The 21,961-nt window shown below is 39.3% G+C and overlaps 1 protein-coding gene across 1 annotated transcript in view; it reads right to left on the bottom strand.

Annotated features, from left to right (window-relative positions):
• Nucleotides 1–21,961, bottom strand: part of chchd6b (coiled-coil-helix-coiled-coil-helix domain containing 6b) — a 76,177-nt gene that overhangs the window by 8,861 nt on the left and 45,355 nt on the right. The window contains exon 7 of the mRNA XM_084730323.1: nt 15,347–15,479. Coding sequence (XP_084586449.1) covers nt 15,347–15,479 — 133 coding nt within the window. The remainder of the gene's footprint in view (nt 1–15,346; nt 15,480–21,961) is intronic.

Consider the following 21,961-nt stretch of genomic DNA (forward strand, 5'->3'; position numbering starts at 1 on the left):
ACACAGCCTTTCACTGATTACACAGTCAGTCAGACAGTCACACAGTTAATCAGTCTGTCAGCTGAGGGGGCCTCTTAGTCAGTCAGTCAGCTAGTTAGTTACACATACAGGACCATCTGAACTGTTCATTCAGTCACTCTGTATGTTGGGTCAGTCTGTTGGTTATTTAGGATCACTGACCAACTGGACCATTTACACTCCTCAGACTTGGGCAGTATCTATTTTTTTATACCTTCCCGACATTTTACCGGGGCAGACGGTATTATGGCCATATGCATGAAAAACACGTAAAACTGAACCCAACTGGACTCCACTGTATTGTAGCACTCCTTTAACACACGTCCAGGAGCTCTTTTATCTGCTTGAGGAATTGCAGCTTTTATTCACTGGCAAACTCAAACATAAACTGTACATTTACAGCACCATCACTGTACACATACTGCCAGAGAGACAACTTCATTGCTTTCCCTCCACTCAGTGTATGTTCACCATCCCTCACTGACACCACAGACAGTAATTAGCCTGCCACTCACCCTCTCTCAGGCTTGCTAAAGTTACTCACTTACTATGCTACGCCCCTCTGACCAGTCAGTAGTCTGCAGTGTTTGCTGGCTCACCTTTATCATTGGGACAAAATCCAAAATACTCCCAGGGCAGAGGCAGTTTTCTTCGGTTTTACTAATTTGTCCCGTAACTTTATCTCCAAGATGCCACGTTTATCTGCTCAGGTGCACTGCAGCACAGAGACTGACCCCTGCTGGTGTGAGCTACACACCACAATACAGCATCTTCCTATCAGTCCCCTATCATACTGTCCGGATATCTTGATATGCTGGTATACTGTTATACTTTAATATTACCCAAGCCTTCCAATCATTCATTTAGTTTTATAGTGGTATAATCAGTCAGTTAAGTGTCTCTATAGAAGCTCTCAGTAGCTCAGTCTGTCTATAAATCATCAGCCAAACATTGGATGATACAGTTGATGTAATATATTAGGTACAGTCCCTGATGGAACTGAATACAAAGTCAGTTCATACCTTAGCTGAATATAAAGAGGACAGAATTACCTGATAGTTTTAAGTGAGCTGCAAACTGAAACAAAGCTGCAGCTAATGTAATTTTCATTATCGATTATTTTCTTGATTAAATAATGACTTCTTTGGTCTGGAATATGTCAGAAAATTGTGAAATATGGTTTCCCAAAGCCTGAGATGATGTCCTTAAACCCAAAGATACACAACCACGATACCCAGTTTACTCAGTTTATTTCAGTTTTGTTGTAGAGAAATAAAGAAACCAGAAAATATTCATACTTAAGAAGCTGGAATCAGAATTTTGATTTTTTTTCTCTTAAAAGATTACTCAAACTGATAAACCGATTATCAAAATAGTTGGTGATTAATTTGCCACCTATATTGTATCAACTTCTGGATCTTTTTAGCCATGGTGGAGGTCCACCAAGTCAGTCCACCAATTTGGACCAGACTGAAATATCTTGCACAGTCATTCATGACGGACAGAGACTGAATCCTGCTGACTTTGGTGATCCCCTGACTTTTCATCTCATGCCACCACTTGGTCAAAGTTTTTACTTTTGCTGTGAAATATCTGAACATCCACAGAAAGGACTGGCACAAAAAACGTCTGGACATCTGGATGGATTACTGGGTAATCTGGTGCAGATATTTATAATGGTTGCAAACTTTTGTCAGTCGCTGACATTTCATCTGGTGGCATCATCAGGTCAAAATGTAAATTTGTATGAGACTTTGGTTCATATTTGTAAAACATTTTCTTTACAACAAGCATTACAACCACTATAACACCTGCAACAGCGGCTGTAGACCTGTAGTCTTGTTTTAGTATGAATGGACACACTGATTTTAAAGATCCCTTCCAGACAGAGTATATAAATGCAAATATATACGTTTATATGCAAAAGAGGACTTAGGCCTCGTGCCTTGGCACTGTGATCAAGGCCAGAAAACAGAAACAAATGATCAAGATTACAGGGGGGCAGTATTTGATACTGAACATATAGGTTTTAAGTTAAATGGGAACCAAAGGCGCAACTTCCCAGACTGACTCAAGCAGGGGACCTTTGATGCATGCCATCACTCTCACTCTCTGCACACATTTCATGTCTGTTTCTGCTGCTAACTAGAGATCAAAATAGGAGATTCAACTGTGTGGGTCATTTTATTTTGAGCTAATTTGACATCTATTTGTCCATTTTTTTTCCTGTAGTGCTGCCAGATTGATCTTAAATAGATAGAAATATATCATATCTTTATTTTCAGTGATCCTGCAACAGCATAATATGACTGTCACTGTAATAATGCTTGTCAATTTTTGTAATTTTAATTGACATATTTTGTATGACTGCATACTGTTTAAGGCAGATTCTGGACCAATACCAGACAACATGAAATAAGGTCCACACACTGTAGCTGTTATGTGCAAGTTGGTGGATGTGACAATAAATTGCACATAATGGAGCTGCAGTGTGCAGACCTTGTTTCATGTCTGCATTACTCTGTCCAGACATGAGACAGTCTCACATTATGTAAGCAGGAAAAAGAATATTCCCTTAACAAAAAAGAAACACATCTGTACACATACACTGAAGACCACCTGACAGCCAGTGAGGACGAGCAATTCACAAAATAATGATGAAGATGACCATAATTATTCTGTTCACAGAGTAACACCTCAGTCTTCACCCTTGGAGCCCCTTCATCACAATTTACCCTGACACCTTATCTGTACCCAAATGAAGTAAGACACATGGTGGCTTAAACCTCGTGGGAGCAAATCAATCACATGTTACAGAGATGGCGGTCAGTGGAGTGTAGCAGCATGGATCAGATGTTTAGCTGGATGCTGATGGAGTGTTGTATAGATTTGAGAGGGAGACAGAGAGACTGTTGGGAGGATGCATGGGAGGGACATGAGAGGGAACAGCTAATCTGTTTGTGGCCTGCGCCTTCACTGGGTGGTCGCCTTGGAGATGATGGATGTGAAGGAGAGGTGGGATGGAAGGAGGGAAAGAGAGAGACATAAAGAGACAGAAAGATGTGAGCTAGGATGTGTGGGCAATATGTATGTCAATATGATATTCACAACACAAGCGTGTGTAAATATTTCTCTTCAGAGGTGTTGTCAAAGCACTATAATGGTATGTGATGAAAACCAGAACTATGAAGCGAAATAATAGTGATTTATAGAATGAAAATGACAGAGAAATACATCACACATCATGCTAGCATTGGTGCAATTTTACATCACGCAAAAACTATAATCAGTGTAGGAGGTATGCTAGTATTCCATAAAGAGGAAATTAATAACAGGGATATTACAATATACAGAACTGTCTGGCCCTGAGAGTGTGTGTGTGTGCGCATGTGCATGTGCATGTGCATGTGTGTTTGTGGGACCAGACTGCTGCTGAATAGAGTGGCTCTGTTATCAGATTTAGAGTTAGCAGGCAGGCCAAGGCTCACAGTGGGGCTCACCACCTGCAACTACTGATAGCCGTACACATACATAAACACACGTGCACAGGCACACATATTTTTGTTTAAATTTTCTCATTTCCTCTCTACTTTACAATCCTAAAATCTGACATTTTTTTGTCTCAGTCTCAGTCTAGTGTTTTTTTTCTCCCACAGCAGTGACTGACAGAGCCTCCTCTTCTTCCTTCAATATTTTCTGCCATTCCCTCATCCTTCCCGCTGACAGAATCTCCCCTCTTCTCTTTATTCATCCCCTCTACATTCCCACAATCATCCAGTCATTCCTACTGTATCTCTCTCTCTCTCTCACACACAGTTTTCTATTAACCCTTCTACACTGACAGGCACTCTTAAGCCTCTTTCTCCCCCACTTTTCCTCTCTTTCATCAGTCTCCATCCATTCCCCCATTGACAGGCACCTTCTGTTCCTCTTTCATCCCTGCTACAAAGACTCATGCTTCGTTTTTTTTCTGTCTTTTTAGCTGGAAATGGCAGAATTCCTTCTTGTCCTATCAATCAGCTTCTTCACCTGGACAAACTGAACAGGTTTGAATGAAAACGCCAGATTTTTTGTTGGAGGGATTTGCTGTGTGTTGGAAGACGTGGGAAATAGCAGAGTGAAATAGTCAGCCATTACTGAAACCATTCAGTTCTTTTTCATGGGGAATGAAAGTCTAAACATTTTGTTAGGACTGAATGTTGTCTGAGAGGTGCTTAAGATGCTGCTGGCACTTCGTGTGGAAATGGATGACTCCCTGTGAAAACATCGGTGAATTAGTTTGTGGTTAAAAGTGGCTGGAGTGGAAAATGTCAACTGAAATGTTTTGAAGAAGAGAGAATAGTGTGTAGCAGCAGATGCACAGATAACGATGCACAAATACAAATGTGCACATGCACAGGGAGGATACACACACAAACACATACACGCCACAACTGATGAAGGTGACATTAAGAGAGAAAACAACAACACTGAAACATGGCAGGATTCATCTGCAATCCCATGCACTCCAAAGTTGCTGTTTTCTATCACACACGCAGCCACATTATTTTCTCTTTTAAAACCCTTTTTCTTTGTCCTCGGTAACTAAAGCTCTACGGGTCTTAAAAGGAGCTCAAGGTGAGAAGAGTTTGTTTTCCACTCAGACTGAGGACCACCAATGATGCATGATGCACTCCCTGTCACAAAACCTATGTTGACCATCATAATTGCACACTTCAAAGTTTGGGATAAGGGGTCATATCTAATGATTATTTTCATAATTGATTCTTTAAAGGCGGTTTTCTAATTCAATACACTGTCAAATTCAGCAAATAGCTCCTCACAGTCTGCTCGCTGTCTGTTCTGCGTGTGCACTGGAGAGAAAAACTGGTGTTTCTACACTGTTCTGTTCTGTAAATGGAAAACAAAAGTGGTTCGGGCTAGGACTCTGCAATATGGCTTGTCAATAATAGCTCAGTATTTTCAGGCTATTCTGGGGAAAACAGAAATTTCGATATATTTATATTCTCTAAAATAACATACTGTAAATTCTCAAATAGTGCAACATTCTTACTATCTTACAGTATATAGACAATGGTATATAAAGTAATTAAAATGAACATACCCTTAAACATCTACAGCAGTAAAATGCAGCATACAATTAATGCAGCAGTAAAAATAATCAAAAATGTCATATATAATAGTAAAATAGTGACAGGAACGATTTTACTGCACAATGAGAAATTAATAAAAGTAGCGTATTATAGCAACTTTTACTTTAAGTTTTAGAATGCAGGCCTTTCACTTGTAGTGGAATAACGGTTGAGTGATATGGCATAAGTCAAATATCACAGTGTTTTTGACCAAACACCTCAATACCAATATTGCAGCAACACTGAAGGAATGACTATTGGTGCTTCCACAAAATATTAACACAATGAGATTTTTGGTAAATAATCATCATTAATGTGGATATAATGGTAAAGTGGGTTAAGGCAAATAATAACTAGAGCTAGAACAGTCTGGTAAGTTCAGAAATGAGTTTTATTTCATTCTCACTTCTGTCAGACACAAAGTCACAGAGCAGCTCTGGATGAGTCTGTAAGCAGGACACAGACAGACAGACTGCAGCTCAGCTAACATCAGACAGACAGAGGGAGGAGCATCAACTTAACGTTACTGTGAATGAATGGTATCAAACTTGGAGAGAAGGAAATTTACCTGATTATTGTTCACCACGTTCACTCTTGACAAGTTATTTGCTCTTAAGTTCTGCTTCATCCTCTCATCAAAGTTGGAAACAGTGACACCCGCTTTGACACAAGGGGGAGGCAGGGCCCTTGTGTACCTCACGGGGCCGACACAACTTGCAAGTGTACTAGTGTACATATAGGGTTGTGCGTGTGTGTGTGTGTGTGTGTGTGTGATGGAGACAGGGAGAGAAGTGTGTCTTTTCCTGCCGAAGCTTTCCATTTAGTTGCTATTTAGTTTTGACTTTTTCTGTCTGCAACTACATAAAGCACCCTTGTAGATGATAAATGGGCTTAACTGAATTTTAAAAGGTGGTTTTCTCAAGTCATACCTATTATTCAAAGTTAATAAACTTCTAGAAATTACACTTTTTGCGATTGCAGACACTGTTGCTTGTCAGGGAGTAAAATGATCCTGCGGCACCGCACTGAATAAAGACATCCAAAGTCTACTTAAGATTCCTTCCACAGTACAAAAGTCAAAATAATTTAAAAAAAGTAATCATTTCCAAAATTTGCAAGATGTTTTTATCTAACAGCACATTCAGCTTCAGTCTATATTTGTTGGCGTTTAGCCTTTGAAAAATAACATTTTCACTGAGGACAAAAAAAGGTTTCTCTCGGCTTTCGCACATACTGTAAACGAAGGCATGCACCTAGCAGGGTGGTCTAACGGCAATGTAACAGCAACATAAATTACATTTATGTAGCCACAATAATCATATACATTAGAATTCATCTTAGTACCACTGCAGATGAAGTCAGCTGCTCAGACGAGTGCTGCAAACACAGTTTTTTCTTACTGTATACCACTCAGTTCCCAGTTTTCATACAATTTTTTTGAATGGCAAAAAGCTGAGGCATAATATTTATGACTTTCTGACATGGCAGCCTGATAATCACTAATTATGCTCTGTGTGGGAAGCACCCTCCCTCATCAAATATGTCTATGGTTACAGTAATAACAGGTGCAGTAAACTGCTTCAGTGTGTTTGTTGGTGTTACCCCATTTACATGGAACTATATTTTTAGACATACTGTATTTAGATTCAATTTCATTTTCATTCACTTTTGAATGGTTATCGCGTTCAGTCATCACCGGAGAGCACATAATGTAAACACACAGTTATGTCAAACTTAATCGCCTGACGCTAGCAGCTCTATCTTCATTAGGGGACGGTTAGGAGTTTGAAAATGCCCTACAATGTTACAGTGAATTAATGTTACATAAATACCAATATCAGCACCATTTCTCCAGGAGTTTTTTTTTTTCTTCAGTATTTTGGTACTGACCAATCAGAAGCTAGTAGAGGTGTATATCTAAGTGTTACCTGCTCTCACAGTGACATGCTCTGCTGTCAGACACGTTTTGCATAAATGATCTGCAGCAGCGTTTCTCATCTTTCTTATAAAATCCAAACTTACTTGCAATTATTATGCACATTATGAAAGTTTGGTGGTGTGACGCGGTACAATGTCACTTCTGTCGCTGTTTTCTGTGTGGTCGGATTTGAGTAAATGAAGAGGAGACACAGGAGAGGGAGGAGGGAGCGCTTGTTTTGTGTGACCGTGGCAGCAGGTGTCCAGCGAGGGCGGTGCAGGCAGAGGCAGGACGAGAGAGAAAATGGAGGAAACTTACAGTGGCAGCTCCCTGATGCCAAAAATAAATCATATGCGTGTCGTAATGAGATGTATCAAGCGCTGCATCGATTTGTTTCTGATTCATGTTCAGCTTTTTACAAATACAGGCTGTCTGAACCAATGTATTTGTATTTTACACATTAAAGTCTGATGCATTGGATGCATGAGTGAATTGTTACACCCTTAGAAGCTAGTGCAATTTACTAACAGCCATTCCTACTGATTACCTTTAAAAATAGCACCAAATACCCAAGCACAAATGCATGTGGTCCACTTACTTTTTTGTTTCAGCAATACTCCATAAGCCTAAGCCTAATCAAAGCAAAACTGGAGTGGCACTTAACCAAGCATCTCAGAGGCCGGCACATGCTCACACACACGCCAGGGTAGACAAACACTGCGTTGAGAAGACCAACGGGTTCAAGTGGGTTAAGTATGTGGGATACAGTGGCAAGTGTTGCTCAGATGCTGCTGGCCCCCTGCTAATGGTATTAAATGGCATGGCACTAGAATTCTGCAAATGGTTGGCGCTGGAGCCTTGGAGTATTGTGGAGGCGGAGGAGGAAGAGGGGAGGGGACACTTACAGTAAGTGGTGGTGTGAGAAACGTTTGTTCTTGAATGTGACTTTGAGGACGGCTGTGTTTTGTTTCACTGAGAAGGAGGTTGAAAGAGAGAGTAGATGATGAGAGGTAAAGAGTGGACTCACGCAGTCTCTCATGGGCTTGACACTATGCACACAAGCACACAAATGCACACTGAGTACAAAAATTACCAGTGGCAATGGCCATATATATACTGTCAAACATCACACCAGAAAGAAACAAAACCCTCAAACCTTCATGGTGACGTAGGGCCTCGGTGAGCTGACATTTACCCTGCATCCCGCACCACACACATACATAAGGTCCCATATGCATGACAATGGTCCTACCAGAGACACTGACAGGAGAGGGACAGGGGAATGATAGCAGGGAGGAGGTGCAAGGCCATATCCTGAAGCAACTGTCTTTAATGGATGGCAGAGGGCAGGGTGTGTGTAAAATGTGTGTGTATGTGTGCGTGCATGAATCATAAAACATAAAAGAACTTTCTGAGTGGCATATAAGGAAGGCTGTGCCACTGTAGATAGTGAGTTGGGTTGACTTCAAGCAGGAGACAGAAAAAGTGAGATAGATAGTCTAGTGATGTTCAGATCAAGACACTGGCAGAGAAAAGACAGATAAGCGGGCTGCTGGTTTCATTGGCAGATTGATTGACAAACAGACGAGCCGACAAAAAGTAAGATATATACAGTAGAGTCTACGTGAACAAACTCACAGACAGTCATACAAGTCAGTGGAAGTTGGGCAGAAGTGACAGTGATTCACGCGTACAGATACTGTTTTTAGACCAAAATTAGCACTCGTGTTTTTTTTTTAAACACAGCTAAACTTGCTAAAATACGACTGACTCCTTTCCCATTGCCATTAACATGTTTGTCTGTCTGTTCTGTTTTTTTTCTGATGTGCAATGGATAGCCAAGGCTCAGCTCATGACAAGCGATCATCTTAATATACACCTACAAGTGGGTGCAAACTCAAACTCAAAGTCATACCAAGCAGATCACATGTAAAAAAAAAAAAAGAGCAAAAGAGTCACAGAAGTTAGGCAACAAGCCTCAACTGCCTCAACACAAAAAGGGCAAAAAGTTGTGTGTCCACCCGAGTGTCACATTTACAGCACTGCCAATCCGAGCTGGAGTTGATAAAAATCTGTGACTACTACAGAGTCATTTGACTTTAGAGTGTATATCGACTGTACCTTTTCCCATTGAAGACAAAAGCCAGATGTTAGAGGGTGTGAGTGGGGTTTTGTCCAGTGTAAAAGGGGCTAAACTGTAACTTTGCTTACATGACTGGAGAAAACAGAAAATACCAGAAAATGAAGATGACGAAAAAGAGTTTTAGTAGGGATTTGAGCGTCAAGTGTCAAGCTTGATGTACAGAGGGAGACAAAAGAGAGACAGATAACTATATTTAAGAAATGCAAGAAGCGTAAGGTATCAGCTTCAGACAAAGATTAATTTGGGGGCGAAAAATACAGCATTCTTCTTTTAATCACAGGGAAGAATGCATCTGCTTTTTTAAAATCCTTACAAGCACATACAGATAACAAAAGAACAGAGCTTTTAAGCTGTCGGGAGGCTTCCTCCAGGCTAGAAGCTCCACTGTCTGTTGAGCAGTCATGTGATTGTCGCACAAAGCTGAAAAATTACTGCATCCAAATGTTTTGTAATTCACCAGATATTTTATCTGCCTGTGAACAGCCAGTTTACTTTGCTTGTTAGTTTGAACAAAACTGCTGTCCTTTCCAGCGTGCACCTCAAAGATATTTTGGTGTATTATTGCTGTAGTTCAGTGCAGCAGAGAAGTCAACTTTTTCAAACGACAAGAACAATGTTCACAAGTCAGCTAATGTAGGGTAAATTCAAAAAGCTTGGTTCCCAAATGAGATATCAATACATGTTTTAGTTTGGTTGTTGGCATAGTAACTGTTAAAGATTTGTATGTAGACTGATTTTATTCATTTACTAAGCTGTCATCAAAATATCATGTACCCAGCTCTCACCTTTTCTGTTTCTTCCAAATGAGAGATTTTATAGTTTCCTCATTTCCCCCATTGCCCCCCTGAAATCTTGATTAATGTCCTTCTGAACGTGGATCCTAACCAGAGGATCATCTCAATTATCTGTGGATCCATGAACTCAGCCAGTCCAAGTTTACCAACCCAAATCAGAAATACCTTGGAAAAGGACCTGGGAACAGATCTATCTGATGAACAATGGAATCGCATTCTAGACCTGCTCCATCCGTCATCCATATATGACTGTCATGGACTAATTCAATGCACAATTCTACATAAAATCTACTACGCTAACACAAAACTGACCAAGATATATTTTAACATCAGTGATGTCCGTAATCAGTGCAAACAATCCCTTGCTGATGACATTAACATGTTTGGTCTTGTCCCAAGTTAAAAAAAAATATGTTCAAAAATATGATATGGCCATTACCCATGACACTTTATCTACCATCTTTGTTGCTGCACCTGATACTGGCCACCTGGTTGCCACTTAGCGAGCCAGACGGTTTATTCTACTGAAATGGAAGCACACTCTTCCCCCTGCACACAATCGATGGCTAAAGGAAGTTCTGTAAAATATTAAACTTGAGAAACTTAGATTCTCCCTCCTGGGCTCAATAAGAAAATTCCAAGACTCCTGGAACCCTTTTTTGGAGTATATTGACCTTCTGTACATCCCACCAATTGAACAACCCCCTAAATTGTCTGTCTCCTAACTCCTTGTGTATCTTTTATCTTTTTCTTTTTTTTTTTAACTCGTTTTTCTCTCTTTCTTTCTTCACTTTACATGTCTCATGAACTGAGTTGGGTGAGGGTAGGGGATGAGGGGATGAGAGTGTGGTATTGTTCAGGAGATGTCCTGTTTTGCTTCGGACTGTCTGTACTTTAGTGATTGTTCAAAGACTGTAAAAAATCAATACAAAGATTTTTTTTTTTTTTTTGGGTTGGGGGGTCAGCTTTTAAATTATTTATTTTCTGATATTTCCAGAATGCAACAAATCAACATTTTCCAAAACCAACATACAGATGAAGTCATGTCAGATGGACATTAATTACCTACACAACAAATAAACCCTCCACATTTGGCACGAGCATATATTGCTCAGAGTGAGGTAAAACCCCAATTATTACTAGTCTCAATGTTAGCAAAATGTTTCCTCCGGGGTCTACAGAATATTACATATCATAATGAAATATGATCCAGTACACTCTCTCATGACTGAATCTGCAGTGCATATTGCTCCCTGTTGACCTTTAACCACCTGCAGCTATACTGAAACTTTTCCTAGTAAAACTCTCGTCCAACTGCTCTGCTCTGCCAAGCTGCTGGCTCTGTCAGATCCATTTATAGACAGGCAGACCGGACAGCCGCCTGCCGCATGTCCAGAGGGGTCTTGGGACTGCCCACTCATTTCTTTTCATTAAAGCTGACTGATCGGGAGCCTCCAGTGGCAGCTCTGCTCTTCTTTCCTCCCTTTGACCCAGTCTCAGTCATTTGGGTATCATCCCAAGGTGCTATTTGTGAATTCACATTTGAACTAAGCATGAGAAAATAAAAATATTGTATCTACAAAAGTGACTGTTGTATGATAAGAAGTGTTGAACAGCTATTTCTTTCAGTTGTATGATCCAATATGTTTTTTATGTCACTCAAAAAAGTGTGACACTGTGGCAAAGTCGAGACAACAGCTCCCAAGCGAATTAGGTTGTGTACCATAACTTGAACCCATTTTTTGTCCTGCATTTATTTACATTTTAGCAAACTAACATCATCAAGTTTGTCGAATTAACCATTTCCAGCTCCTGACAGTATTTTGCTGACAGATGTACAGACAACTATGACTGGATTATTTTGATAATTCATTTCCTCCTACTTTCACTGGACCAGTCTGCCTACTCTAGTTGCGCTATACATGACCTTGTCCAATCCATGCTGCTGGTATTAAAGATGCTCTAAATGAAGCACTAGACTTGTGTATAATATGGATGTAAATAATTAGAGCAGCTAAAAGGTTTTCAAGTAAAGCCTGACAGAAGAATTAGAAAACAGGTTTCAGTTCTAAAACTACAGCAAAGTATGATATAGTTGCTGTCTAAAGTTTAATATCTAGATTACAGAAACTGGTGCTTCATTATCTGTATGAATATGTTTGTAGCGTGCAGGGCTGAGAGCAGAATCTTTGTGCAAATGAATATGGATGGGATGGCACCTGACATGTAAGCCAAACTTCACTAACACCTCAACTGAGACACAGCTCTATGGTTTGCAGTGCAGATCAGAGCTAATGCACTGGCTAATGAGACAAAGTGTGCAGTGAAGGGCAGCGAAAGAGGCTTGAATATAGGAAGGGGAATACATGGAGGATGGGCACTGGAGGAGAAGACATAGATCAACAGTGACAGCGACATGAAAGATCCAGTGATGAGCAGATAATACACAAAAACGGTGGATAAGAAAGGGAGGATATAATATAGGATAGAATATTGGATGCAGGTAGTTTCACAGGGCACTTTTATATGAGGTCTTTTACATTTAGACATTTTTATCTCAAATCTAGGAACATTTATATGCCTTTTTAAGTTTGAGGTTGGGATAAAGCACCCTTCAAAAGTCTTAAAGGTCAACCTGAAAATCCAAACATTTTCAAAAGAGTAGCACCGGTCACTGTTGAAAAGCGAGATTTCATCTCTATTATCCCAATAAAGAAAGGTTACACAGCGATGATGTCAGCGATAAAATCTTTTCGATCAAAATTGGTTATTTTTTCCCCTAAAGTGAGAAAGCAGATGAAATTTCAAAATGGCAAAAACTCTCAGAATATATATGAATTTCAGGTAGACAAACTCTTTCACCATACTTGTGAGCATGTCAGTACAGGTCAGACTTATGCAACAGTTTGGCCTGCTGTGCCACAAACAGAGACCTAAAGAAAACATTTTATCATCCCTTCAAAGTCTGTGATAGAGCAAAGCAATGTTTGGACCTGTAAAGCACTACTTGTATGGATGTTGATATCTGATATGCCAATATTTTCCAACTCATTTTGACTCATTTCTGATGCCAATATATGCAATATATATATGCAATATATGCATATATTTTTTCCAGCTAATGTGAGAGAACATCAATTCTCTCCCGTAATGGAAGTAACATAATCACTGTTATTGTGATGGTCCACTGACAGATGTAACTCTTTTCAAAATGTACACAATTGCTGGTCAAAATATGAAAACCACAGCTGACAGGTTTTTTAATTTTTTTTTTTTTTGATCATGTCTGTTTCTCTTTATTATTCACAATTTTGTCTTAATGATGGGGATGACGGCTTTTAAGATGGGGAATCAAATTTGTGAAGGAATGTGATTTGTCTCCTCCTATGCTGCGCAATCATCATAAATAGCACCTTTGCTTTCTGTTTCAACCTTTGCCACAGACATATTTGCATATAACCTATAATGCATATAATTTAAGTGTCATCTTATTTGCTCATCATATCAGCAGAAATGTTGGCTGACGTGCTGATATTACTGTGCATGTCACCATCCCTAACTGGGGTGGGTTTCCATCCACTTGTTTTTATGTACATTTTTAATTTGTGCATAAAAAACAAAAATCTGAAAGGATCTTGAAATATTGCAAAAAGTTCTTATTCTTGGCTATGTGTTTATAACAGCAAATTGCATCAATGTGCAATGAAAACAGACTTTGCAAATAAATCATGACATACATGATGAAACAATTTTTTTTATTTTTCATTCTGTTTTCTAAATTGTTTTTCACTGTTTGAGGTTTGACTGGCGATCTTTCAGTTACATCATCATGTTGCACTCTCTTCTTCTGCAGTGGTTTAATGGTACCCAAATGCAAAATCAGCACCACTTGAAGAATCTCCGTCTCCATCTCCTAACAATTTGCTAAATGTGCTTTAATTTGCATTCTGCTGATTTTCCCAAGATTTGGTTTAAATTTGCACCACAGTTGGATGGAAACCTTGCTACTGTCTGAAAAGGACTAGACCTCATTTATCTGCATCAGTCAAATCCATCTTCTTTCAACAGGGCAGAAGTTAAGAATTAATTTTCAATTCTCGTCAGACGATAAAGGCTGTTGTGGTTTTCAATCTGCAAAACTTACACCCACAGAGGGATGGGCGTAGTGTTGATATGTTCGATACAGACTGAAGTTGTCTGTTTTTTTTAAATTCATCTGCCTTTTTAATCTCTCTTTCGGTCTCTGAATCTCATTCACACTCAATCTGTCTAGGATATGCCTGATTGAATTAAACACATGGCTCAAAAAAGAGCAAAACAGCTTGCCTTTACTCGGCACTTTCCTTTTTCACTCAATCTGAATTCATACAACACATGCTCCCAAAAACATGAAACTGAGTCACATGCAAACACATATATACTGTTTTTCTCCCGAAGAGCACCATCCCACTGGCAAATGGATCTTTTGAACCAGTTTAAAAAGAACGCTTTTATTGTGAGCCTTTGCCTTGCTTTTATCGACCGTTTAAACTGCCAGATTCGCCAATTGTTGTTTTGTGCCTTTTATCTACTTTGGAGCCATATCAGTGCGTTTTGTCACGATAATAATGTGCAAATTGCCCCATTCATTATTGTGTTTTGATGGAGAAATTGGGTAAAATAAGCACTTTGTAGATAAGCGTAGGGTCTGAACACTATTTGCAAAAGCATCAGCAGAAAGCAGAATGCATTTCAAAGAGTTGAATGCCAAAACTGATTTTAATATACTAATAACGGTGTAATCTTCCTATCAGAAATTTCCAAAACACAGTGCACGCCTGGTGACTTATAAATCCGCTCAATAAAGCATGTCTCATTGATTTAGCTTCCTGTTTGAAGTGTCAAAGTAACCAACATGCAGATTACAATCCTCAGAAGTTAACTGATTTGGTATGAGGAATGAAAGGATTATTTGTCTCTTCACCTTTTTGTTCCACTGTCAGTGTCACTGTCAAGCTCCTTCCAGGTCGGACTAATTAACTGCTATCCTTCTGTCATCTTTAAAAAACTGGAAGCAAATTAAAACATTTATCTTTAAAGGAAAAGAGAGCCGCTCCAAGTACTCTGGCCAAGTGTGTTACTCAAAGGGAATGAGCAAAGAGTGATAACGACAAAAAAAAACATCATAACAATGGGAGAGGGAAATTGATTAAAAGTAGAGAAGTGTGGTGTAACCTGTCACACACATAATACAACACACTAATACACCCACAGAAGCAAACTTTCATGCAAGTATTCTATCCAAAAAACATTATTTTCTTCATATACTCACACCCACGGACAGTATGTGGCCTGCACCTACCTTGGCTTGCTGGACACAGGTCATGTACTGTTTGGCCAGGCTGGAGCAGAGCAGAGTCTGCTGTGGATTTTCTCTGTAACACTGGAGCACCTTGGCCTGTAGCTCAGTGCACAGAGATGCAGTCTGCCGAGGTCTACACAGGAACAGAGGGCAGAGTGAAGGATCAGTGTGATTATAAGACAACACTGCCAACTGAAAATGTCTCCGGTTACTGTCTGAGCTCAAATCTCTTGGTTACAGTTATCATGTTGCACATTTCGTCTCTGACAGTTCATTAGATTGTCTATTTTAAAAAAGCCACTTTTGTTAAGAAGCCATATAGTATTTTCCACTGTAATCTCATGATTTTATTTTATATTATTTTTGTATTTGTTTGTACACACACACACACACACACACACACACACACACACACACACACATATACATACATATATATAAAAACAAAAAACCCAGAAAATAGGTGGGAGAATATTTCCTTTGTTGACATTTTGTGAGTTTATTTTGTTTTACTATTTGGATGTGACAAACATAAGTAGTGTACATGATGTAGCAAACTTGAGACACACACGTGAGCACAAACATTTTTGCAGTCGCTGGTTGTTGGCTGACAGGAATCAGCACAACTTCAAAAGAATAATTAAGTCTGTTTGGCACTGTGTCATCATCACATTGGATAACTGTAGTCATAAATTCCTCCCAATAATTTGAAAAAAACCTTAAGCTCTAGACCAGACGTGGTCTTATTAGAAGGAGTGCAACAGGGCAAGTTACACAAGTGGTTCTTTACAGTTAAAAAAACCACTCTGATGTGTATACAAAGCAGTTATAAAGTTATAAAATATGACTATCACTAAGGTATCTCAAAATAACATCAGCTTAAGTGCAGCTACAGTATAAGCCTACAGTTTTAGTCTGTGAAAAAAGGACAGAGATGAGAGAGTCTGTTGCTTTGAGAAAATGAATCAAGGGACTAACTACCAAAACAGCAAATTTCAACTGTGTATGCCTAATTGAAGTTTCTACAACAACAACGGGTTGAGTAGCAAGAGACTAAATGTTAACCCTAACTCCTTGAGGTTAGGCTTAGTTGAAACCACAATGACAGCAGCGCTAACCAACAACGTCTGTTTTGTGTCATTATATTGTGTGAAGAGCAAAAGAAAACAAAAACACTTGAAATTGTTTATGGTTTGTTTTATTTGCCGTCAGAGTAGCTGAGATAGTTTCAAAGGCTTCAAGGTGCAGCTTGTGGAGGGAGATGAATTATGCATTGACAAAGCAGCTTAGGAGTCAAAGTCAAACTTTCTTTTTTCTTTTTATCTCACTCACACATACAGTACATGTGTGTAGACAAAAGCACACAATCATATCCATACCCACACACACACACACACACACACACACACACACACACACACACACACACACACACACACACACACACACACACACACAGGTAGTGAATGCTAATCCTACATGAGGGTAATCCTTGAGTGCTCTGTTGCTTGTAGTAATTTACCTGCTGTTGTGACAGAACTCGTAACTGGAAGGATTGGGATATGGATATGTACACGCACATGCACATACATACACACACACAAAGACACAACTTATTATTCATAGCACTGCATCCTGTATAAACTCATACCCAGTCCACTAGCAACAGAACAGAATAGAACAGAACAGAACAGAACACAAGAGAACAGAACAGAGCAGAGTATCAGCAGTAGTAGAGTAAAATAGAATAGAATAGAATAACAGAATGAATTGAATATGATGACAAAATAATATTACCTCAAGGTCTATTAAGTGTTTGTCCAGGGGTTCTCTATCATATAAGATGATCTTCATCCACAGATGGATGGATTTTTTTTTCTGAACACCTGAACCATTCTCATTCATGATCATTTTTATTACCTCTTGAGTTGAGAATGTTTTATCAACTGCTGCTTCCAAGGTCAAGAATGAACTCTGAACCTCAGCTAGAGTATATTATGAATATGACACAATAGATTACATTGGAATATGACATGCCAGAGCAGAATAGAATAGAACAGAATAGAATAGAACAGAACATATGGACGTATGGATTTTATCATGGTACTATTGTACCTTGAGTTTTTGGTATCATACCAAAAACGATAGTACTATGATAAAATCCACAATACCATATCTATCAAAAAGAAAAAGAAATATGATGACTTAAAAAATGTAAACATTATTAAATAATGTTTACAATTTTCATTGTGGTATCATAATATTTGATTTATTGTTGAATCCTTAATAGAACAGAATAGGACAGAATACAACAGAAAAGGACTGTCTAGCTTTGTCTGCTCTCTCTGCGTGACACTAGACAAGATGTCTTGTAGACATTTATTATCGTAAGCTTTCTAATTTTCTCATGAACCTTTCATGTTATGCTGCAGTCTGTATGACAACAGGGTAAAAAGAAAGAGACAGAGAAGAAGAGATAGAATCGGTGTTCAATTTGATAAGAACCATGGCTTCATTTAACATGATGGGACATACCTATTTATTTTGGGAGGCTGACCACCTGATATTAACACACACAATTATGTATGTGCACATCCACATAAATACACACACACACACACACACACACACACACACACACACACACACACACACACACACACACACACACACACACACACACACACACACACACACACACACTAAACTGCCCTTATGCCATCCCTCAAAGAAATTACAGAATCATGCATCCTTCACATATGAATGAGCTCAGTAGACCCTGCCTTCACTGACAAATACACAAAATAACTGTGCGTGTGCGCGCACAATTGTGTGAACTTTGTAAATGCACTGCACGTGTGTATGCATGAGATAAACTGTACACACGGAAGACTGTGGAAGAAATTTGCACTGGTATGTGTATTGTGTCGTCTGTGTGTGCTTGCATGTGCAGTGGAGGGTAAAGCGACAGGATTAAATAAATCACTGGCGGAGAGAATATTCATGAAAGAAGTGAAGTGAAGTGAATTCAACCTGAGAGAGAGGGAGAGACAGAACGTGACAGTGACGTATTAAATGAGAAATAACCCTTGCAGCTTGCATGGACAAACAGTAACCAATGGCAACCATCACAATCTGCATTTTACCTCTGCCATATTGTGTGGTGCCATGTCACTCAGTGGTCAGGATGATAGCTGAATATTAGGTGACTTTGTGTAATGTTTTGCTAACAGTCATTCAGTTGGGACACTGATAAGGGGCTACCTGGGTCAATATAATTCACTAGCTGATGAGCAGACAGAGTTTGAATCATGTTAAAGCAAGGTGGATACACTCGTCCGATGCTTTGTTTGAGATATTATTAAAACATTTAAAAGGGGTATTTCAGAATTATTTGAAGTGGGGTTGTATGAATTACTTATCAATGGTCATTGTATTACCTACAGGAGATGTCAGTTGGCACATTCCCTGGATTGGAGAGGCAGAGAGGGGCATCAGCACAAAAGCTAAGCAATGCACTGTGGTGGACAGGGTTAGCAACAAAAGGTATTTTAGCCACTTAAAAATGCCATCTAAAAAATCTAACTCACTGTAAGTGTATGCCATATTTAGAATATTTTCACAGCTTTACCTTGCCATCAGACAGCCTATTCAGATAAGTAAATGTCATTACATGAGCCAAATATCGCTCTCTCCAAACCAACCAAACTCTACTGGCCTTGACAGGAATTTTACACCACAGAAAACAGGAGCTTTATGTCTACCACTGCCTCAATCAGTGCTTTAGTTTCTGTTATTGGGAGACTTTGGTGTTTTAAAAGGATAGTGTGGATTCATCAAGGTCACACAATAACACAAACTAAGAGATCGAGGTAGTAGTAGACCAGCACCTCCCATGCTCTGTGAAGTAAAATGACTTATTCTGCCTTTGGAGTTTGGCTGGTTTGGATCCAACAATATTTGACTTGTATTGTGGCCGTTTCCCATCAGAAAAGGCTGTCTGACAGCAAGGTAAAGTGTTGAAAATATTCTAACTATTGCGTACACTGAACTGAAATTGCTTTTTTAAAGTACCTTACACTACATTAAATTACTTAGCTTCTATGGTAGTATCCTATCTGCTTCTCCAAACTGTGGATGTGCTGACCGCCATCTACTGTAGGTAATATAGTGACTATGGATAAGCACCTCATACAACCCCACATGAAATAATCTGAACTATTCCTTTAATGGCTTTATGATGCAGGATACTTGGTTTAGGGCTGAATGGGTCTCAATCAAATTAAAAGGGACATCGTGTCCTCATGAGATTGAAAGGAGGGGATTTGCCAAGGTTAGAAGTTGCACTGTTGCACTGACAATGAAGATGCGTTGGTCAGTTTAAAACCATTTGCCATGAGTTTCAATCACATGATTAAAATTATACAATTGATGCTGATGTTTGACTTTGCATCCTGACAGCTGGTCGGCATTCTGAATTACTCTCTAAGAGCAGGAGATAACAGTAACAATAGCCCCAAGGTATTAATCCAAGCTCAAGTTAAAAAAAGAAAAAAACTTTTTTCAATTCAACAAGAGAAACTTTCTGATAGCAGGAGTGTTTTAATAATGGAATCTGAAGCAGAAAATTGCCTCTGCTAATCTGCACCAACTGCCTCGTTTGACTGAAATTAGAGGTGAGCTCTTATTAGAAAAACATTAGCCGCCCCAGCTAGTTTGATAGCTAACTTTTTGCAGGGAGAAGAAGCAAAACAACACTCCAATTGCTTTCTGCCTGTGACGTTTTGCATAAATACGTGCAGAGTTGGGGTAGAAAGATTAGGCTCAAATCGTTAAAGTTTCTCATTATTTTTTGTCTCACCTTGGCAGTGTGTGGTTTTTATGAAGAGAGCTCAAGTTCTGCGCTGCTGCAAAGCGTGACATTGGGGAATAAAGCAATAAGAAGAAAAAGGAAAGATCGTAAAGGCGTAGCATTTTATTATTCTCTCTGTGTCAAAGTTGGTGTTGTTTGTGTTGGTGTGTGTGTGTGTGTGTGTGTGTGTGTGTGTGTGTGTGTGTGTGTGTGTGTGTGTGTGTGTGTGTGTGTGTGTGTGTGGTGTGTGAACGGTTATTAATGTATGATGACAAGGATTTGGGCTCCTTTAAAGCAGCAGCCATGGCATTGTACTTTTGGTTTTTAATATTACGCTGAGTGGAGGGGAAGAGAGGAGAGGATCAAAGATGTCATGGCTGGGGTGAGATCAAAAGGAACGACAGAGCATGCATCTTGTATTGTTAGAGGCTTTGTAAAGGTTTTATGATACTGCCATAAGGATAACATTACAACATTATATTTCAACTGGCAGAAATCTTACTTAGGATCACATAAAATCAGAACTGCAGATTTAGTTCATAAAGCCTGTGAGGGTCTGTCTGAGGACTGAAATAGCTCAGAAGCTATGATTATTCTGGTAGTCATAATAATCACTTATCCTACCTTTGCTAAGTGATGCAGCGCACTCAAATCCTAAGCTCACATCACAATATGACAACATCCAGAAACTTTGCTAAGTTTAATCTTGACTCCACCAAAACTCTTGCAAAGTCTCTGTCTCAGATGGGAATAGTAATCAAAAACTACAAGCCATGGACTGAAGACAGACAGACCTCCGCCTGTATCTTTTTACGCTGACAGCTGAAGTGCTGAAGGGAGATAGGAACGCAGGAGAACAATTCGTACTCTGTTAGCCTGGCTGATTGATCCCCACCAAACTCACTTTGTAGGAATATAGGGAGAGAGAGATGGGAGGGGATAAGGAGAGTGTTTCATTAAAACAGGTGACATGCGGGAACAAGATAAGGGGCACGTGCACGTGTTGGTGTGCGACATCTCATCGCTGATAACTTTTCAATCAGGAGACCTTGCGGTTGGACGACTCACTTGAGTTGTGGGCGATGCAGGGTGAGACATGCTCTTTGAAGCATTTCACTGTTATCAGCCTTCCATCACTAGCCTTTTTTATCATCAACAATTTCCGTTCAAGTTTTGTGTCTTTTAATTTGTAAGATCTTTTTCTTTAAACAACTTCATTTTTCTTTTGAAAGAAACTCTGAAGCTTTCATTCATGCAGCGCAAACAGTAACAAAGTATCTGAGAAAACTAAAATGAGCGCTACAGTGAGTATCTACTGAATTTTAAATGTTGCTTGTCTTGTGTGGTCCCTTTGTGTTACTATCAAGTGCTGCAGGAATGAGTTCTTAAATCTGTAAATGAGTTAGCGTATTTATGCCTCCAGTCCCCTCGTCTGTAAGGCAATGGGTTTTTGAATTAGTTTTTGATTAGATGTGCGAAAAAAAAAAAAGTCTGGGATTAACACAAGCTCAAGAGATCTTCACGTTACTAGTCAACACTGATCACTTATTGTTGGTGATTTTGAAGTCATGTGATAATGGCGAAGTTTGTTTGTAGCCTAACAGTAGCCTTTTACCTCTGGCAATTGAATTTATGTTTCATAAAAATGAAATTTGTGAAGTTTATCTTACTGAATAAAACACGGAAGTATCATAAACTTTAATTTGCCACGGAGCTTATTTTCTGCACTAATCCAAAATCCAATGGAAAAATCCCTTTTTGTC

This window comes from Lutjanus erythropterus, chromosome 2, assembly GCF_056507025.1.
Source record: "Lutjanus erythropterus isolate fLutEry1 chromosome 2, fLutEry1.hap2, whole genome shotgun sequence".
NCBI lineage: Eukaryota > Metazoa > Chordata > Actinopteri > Lutjaniformes > Lutjanidae > Lutjanus > Lutjanus erythropterus.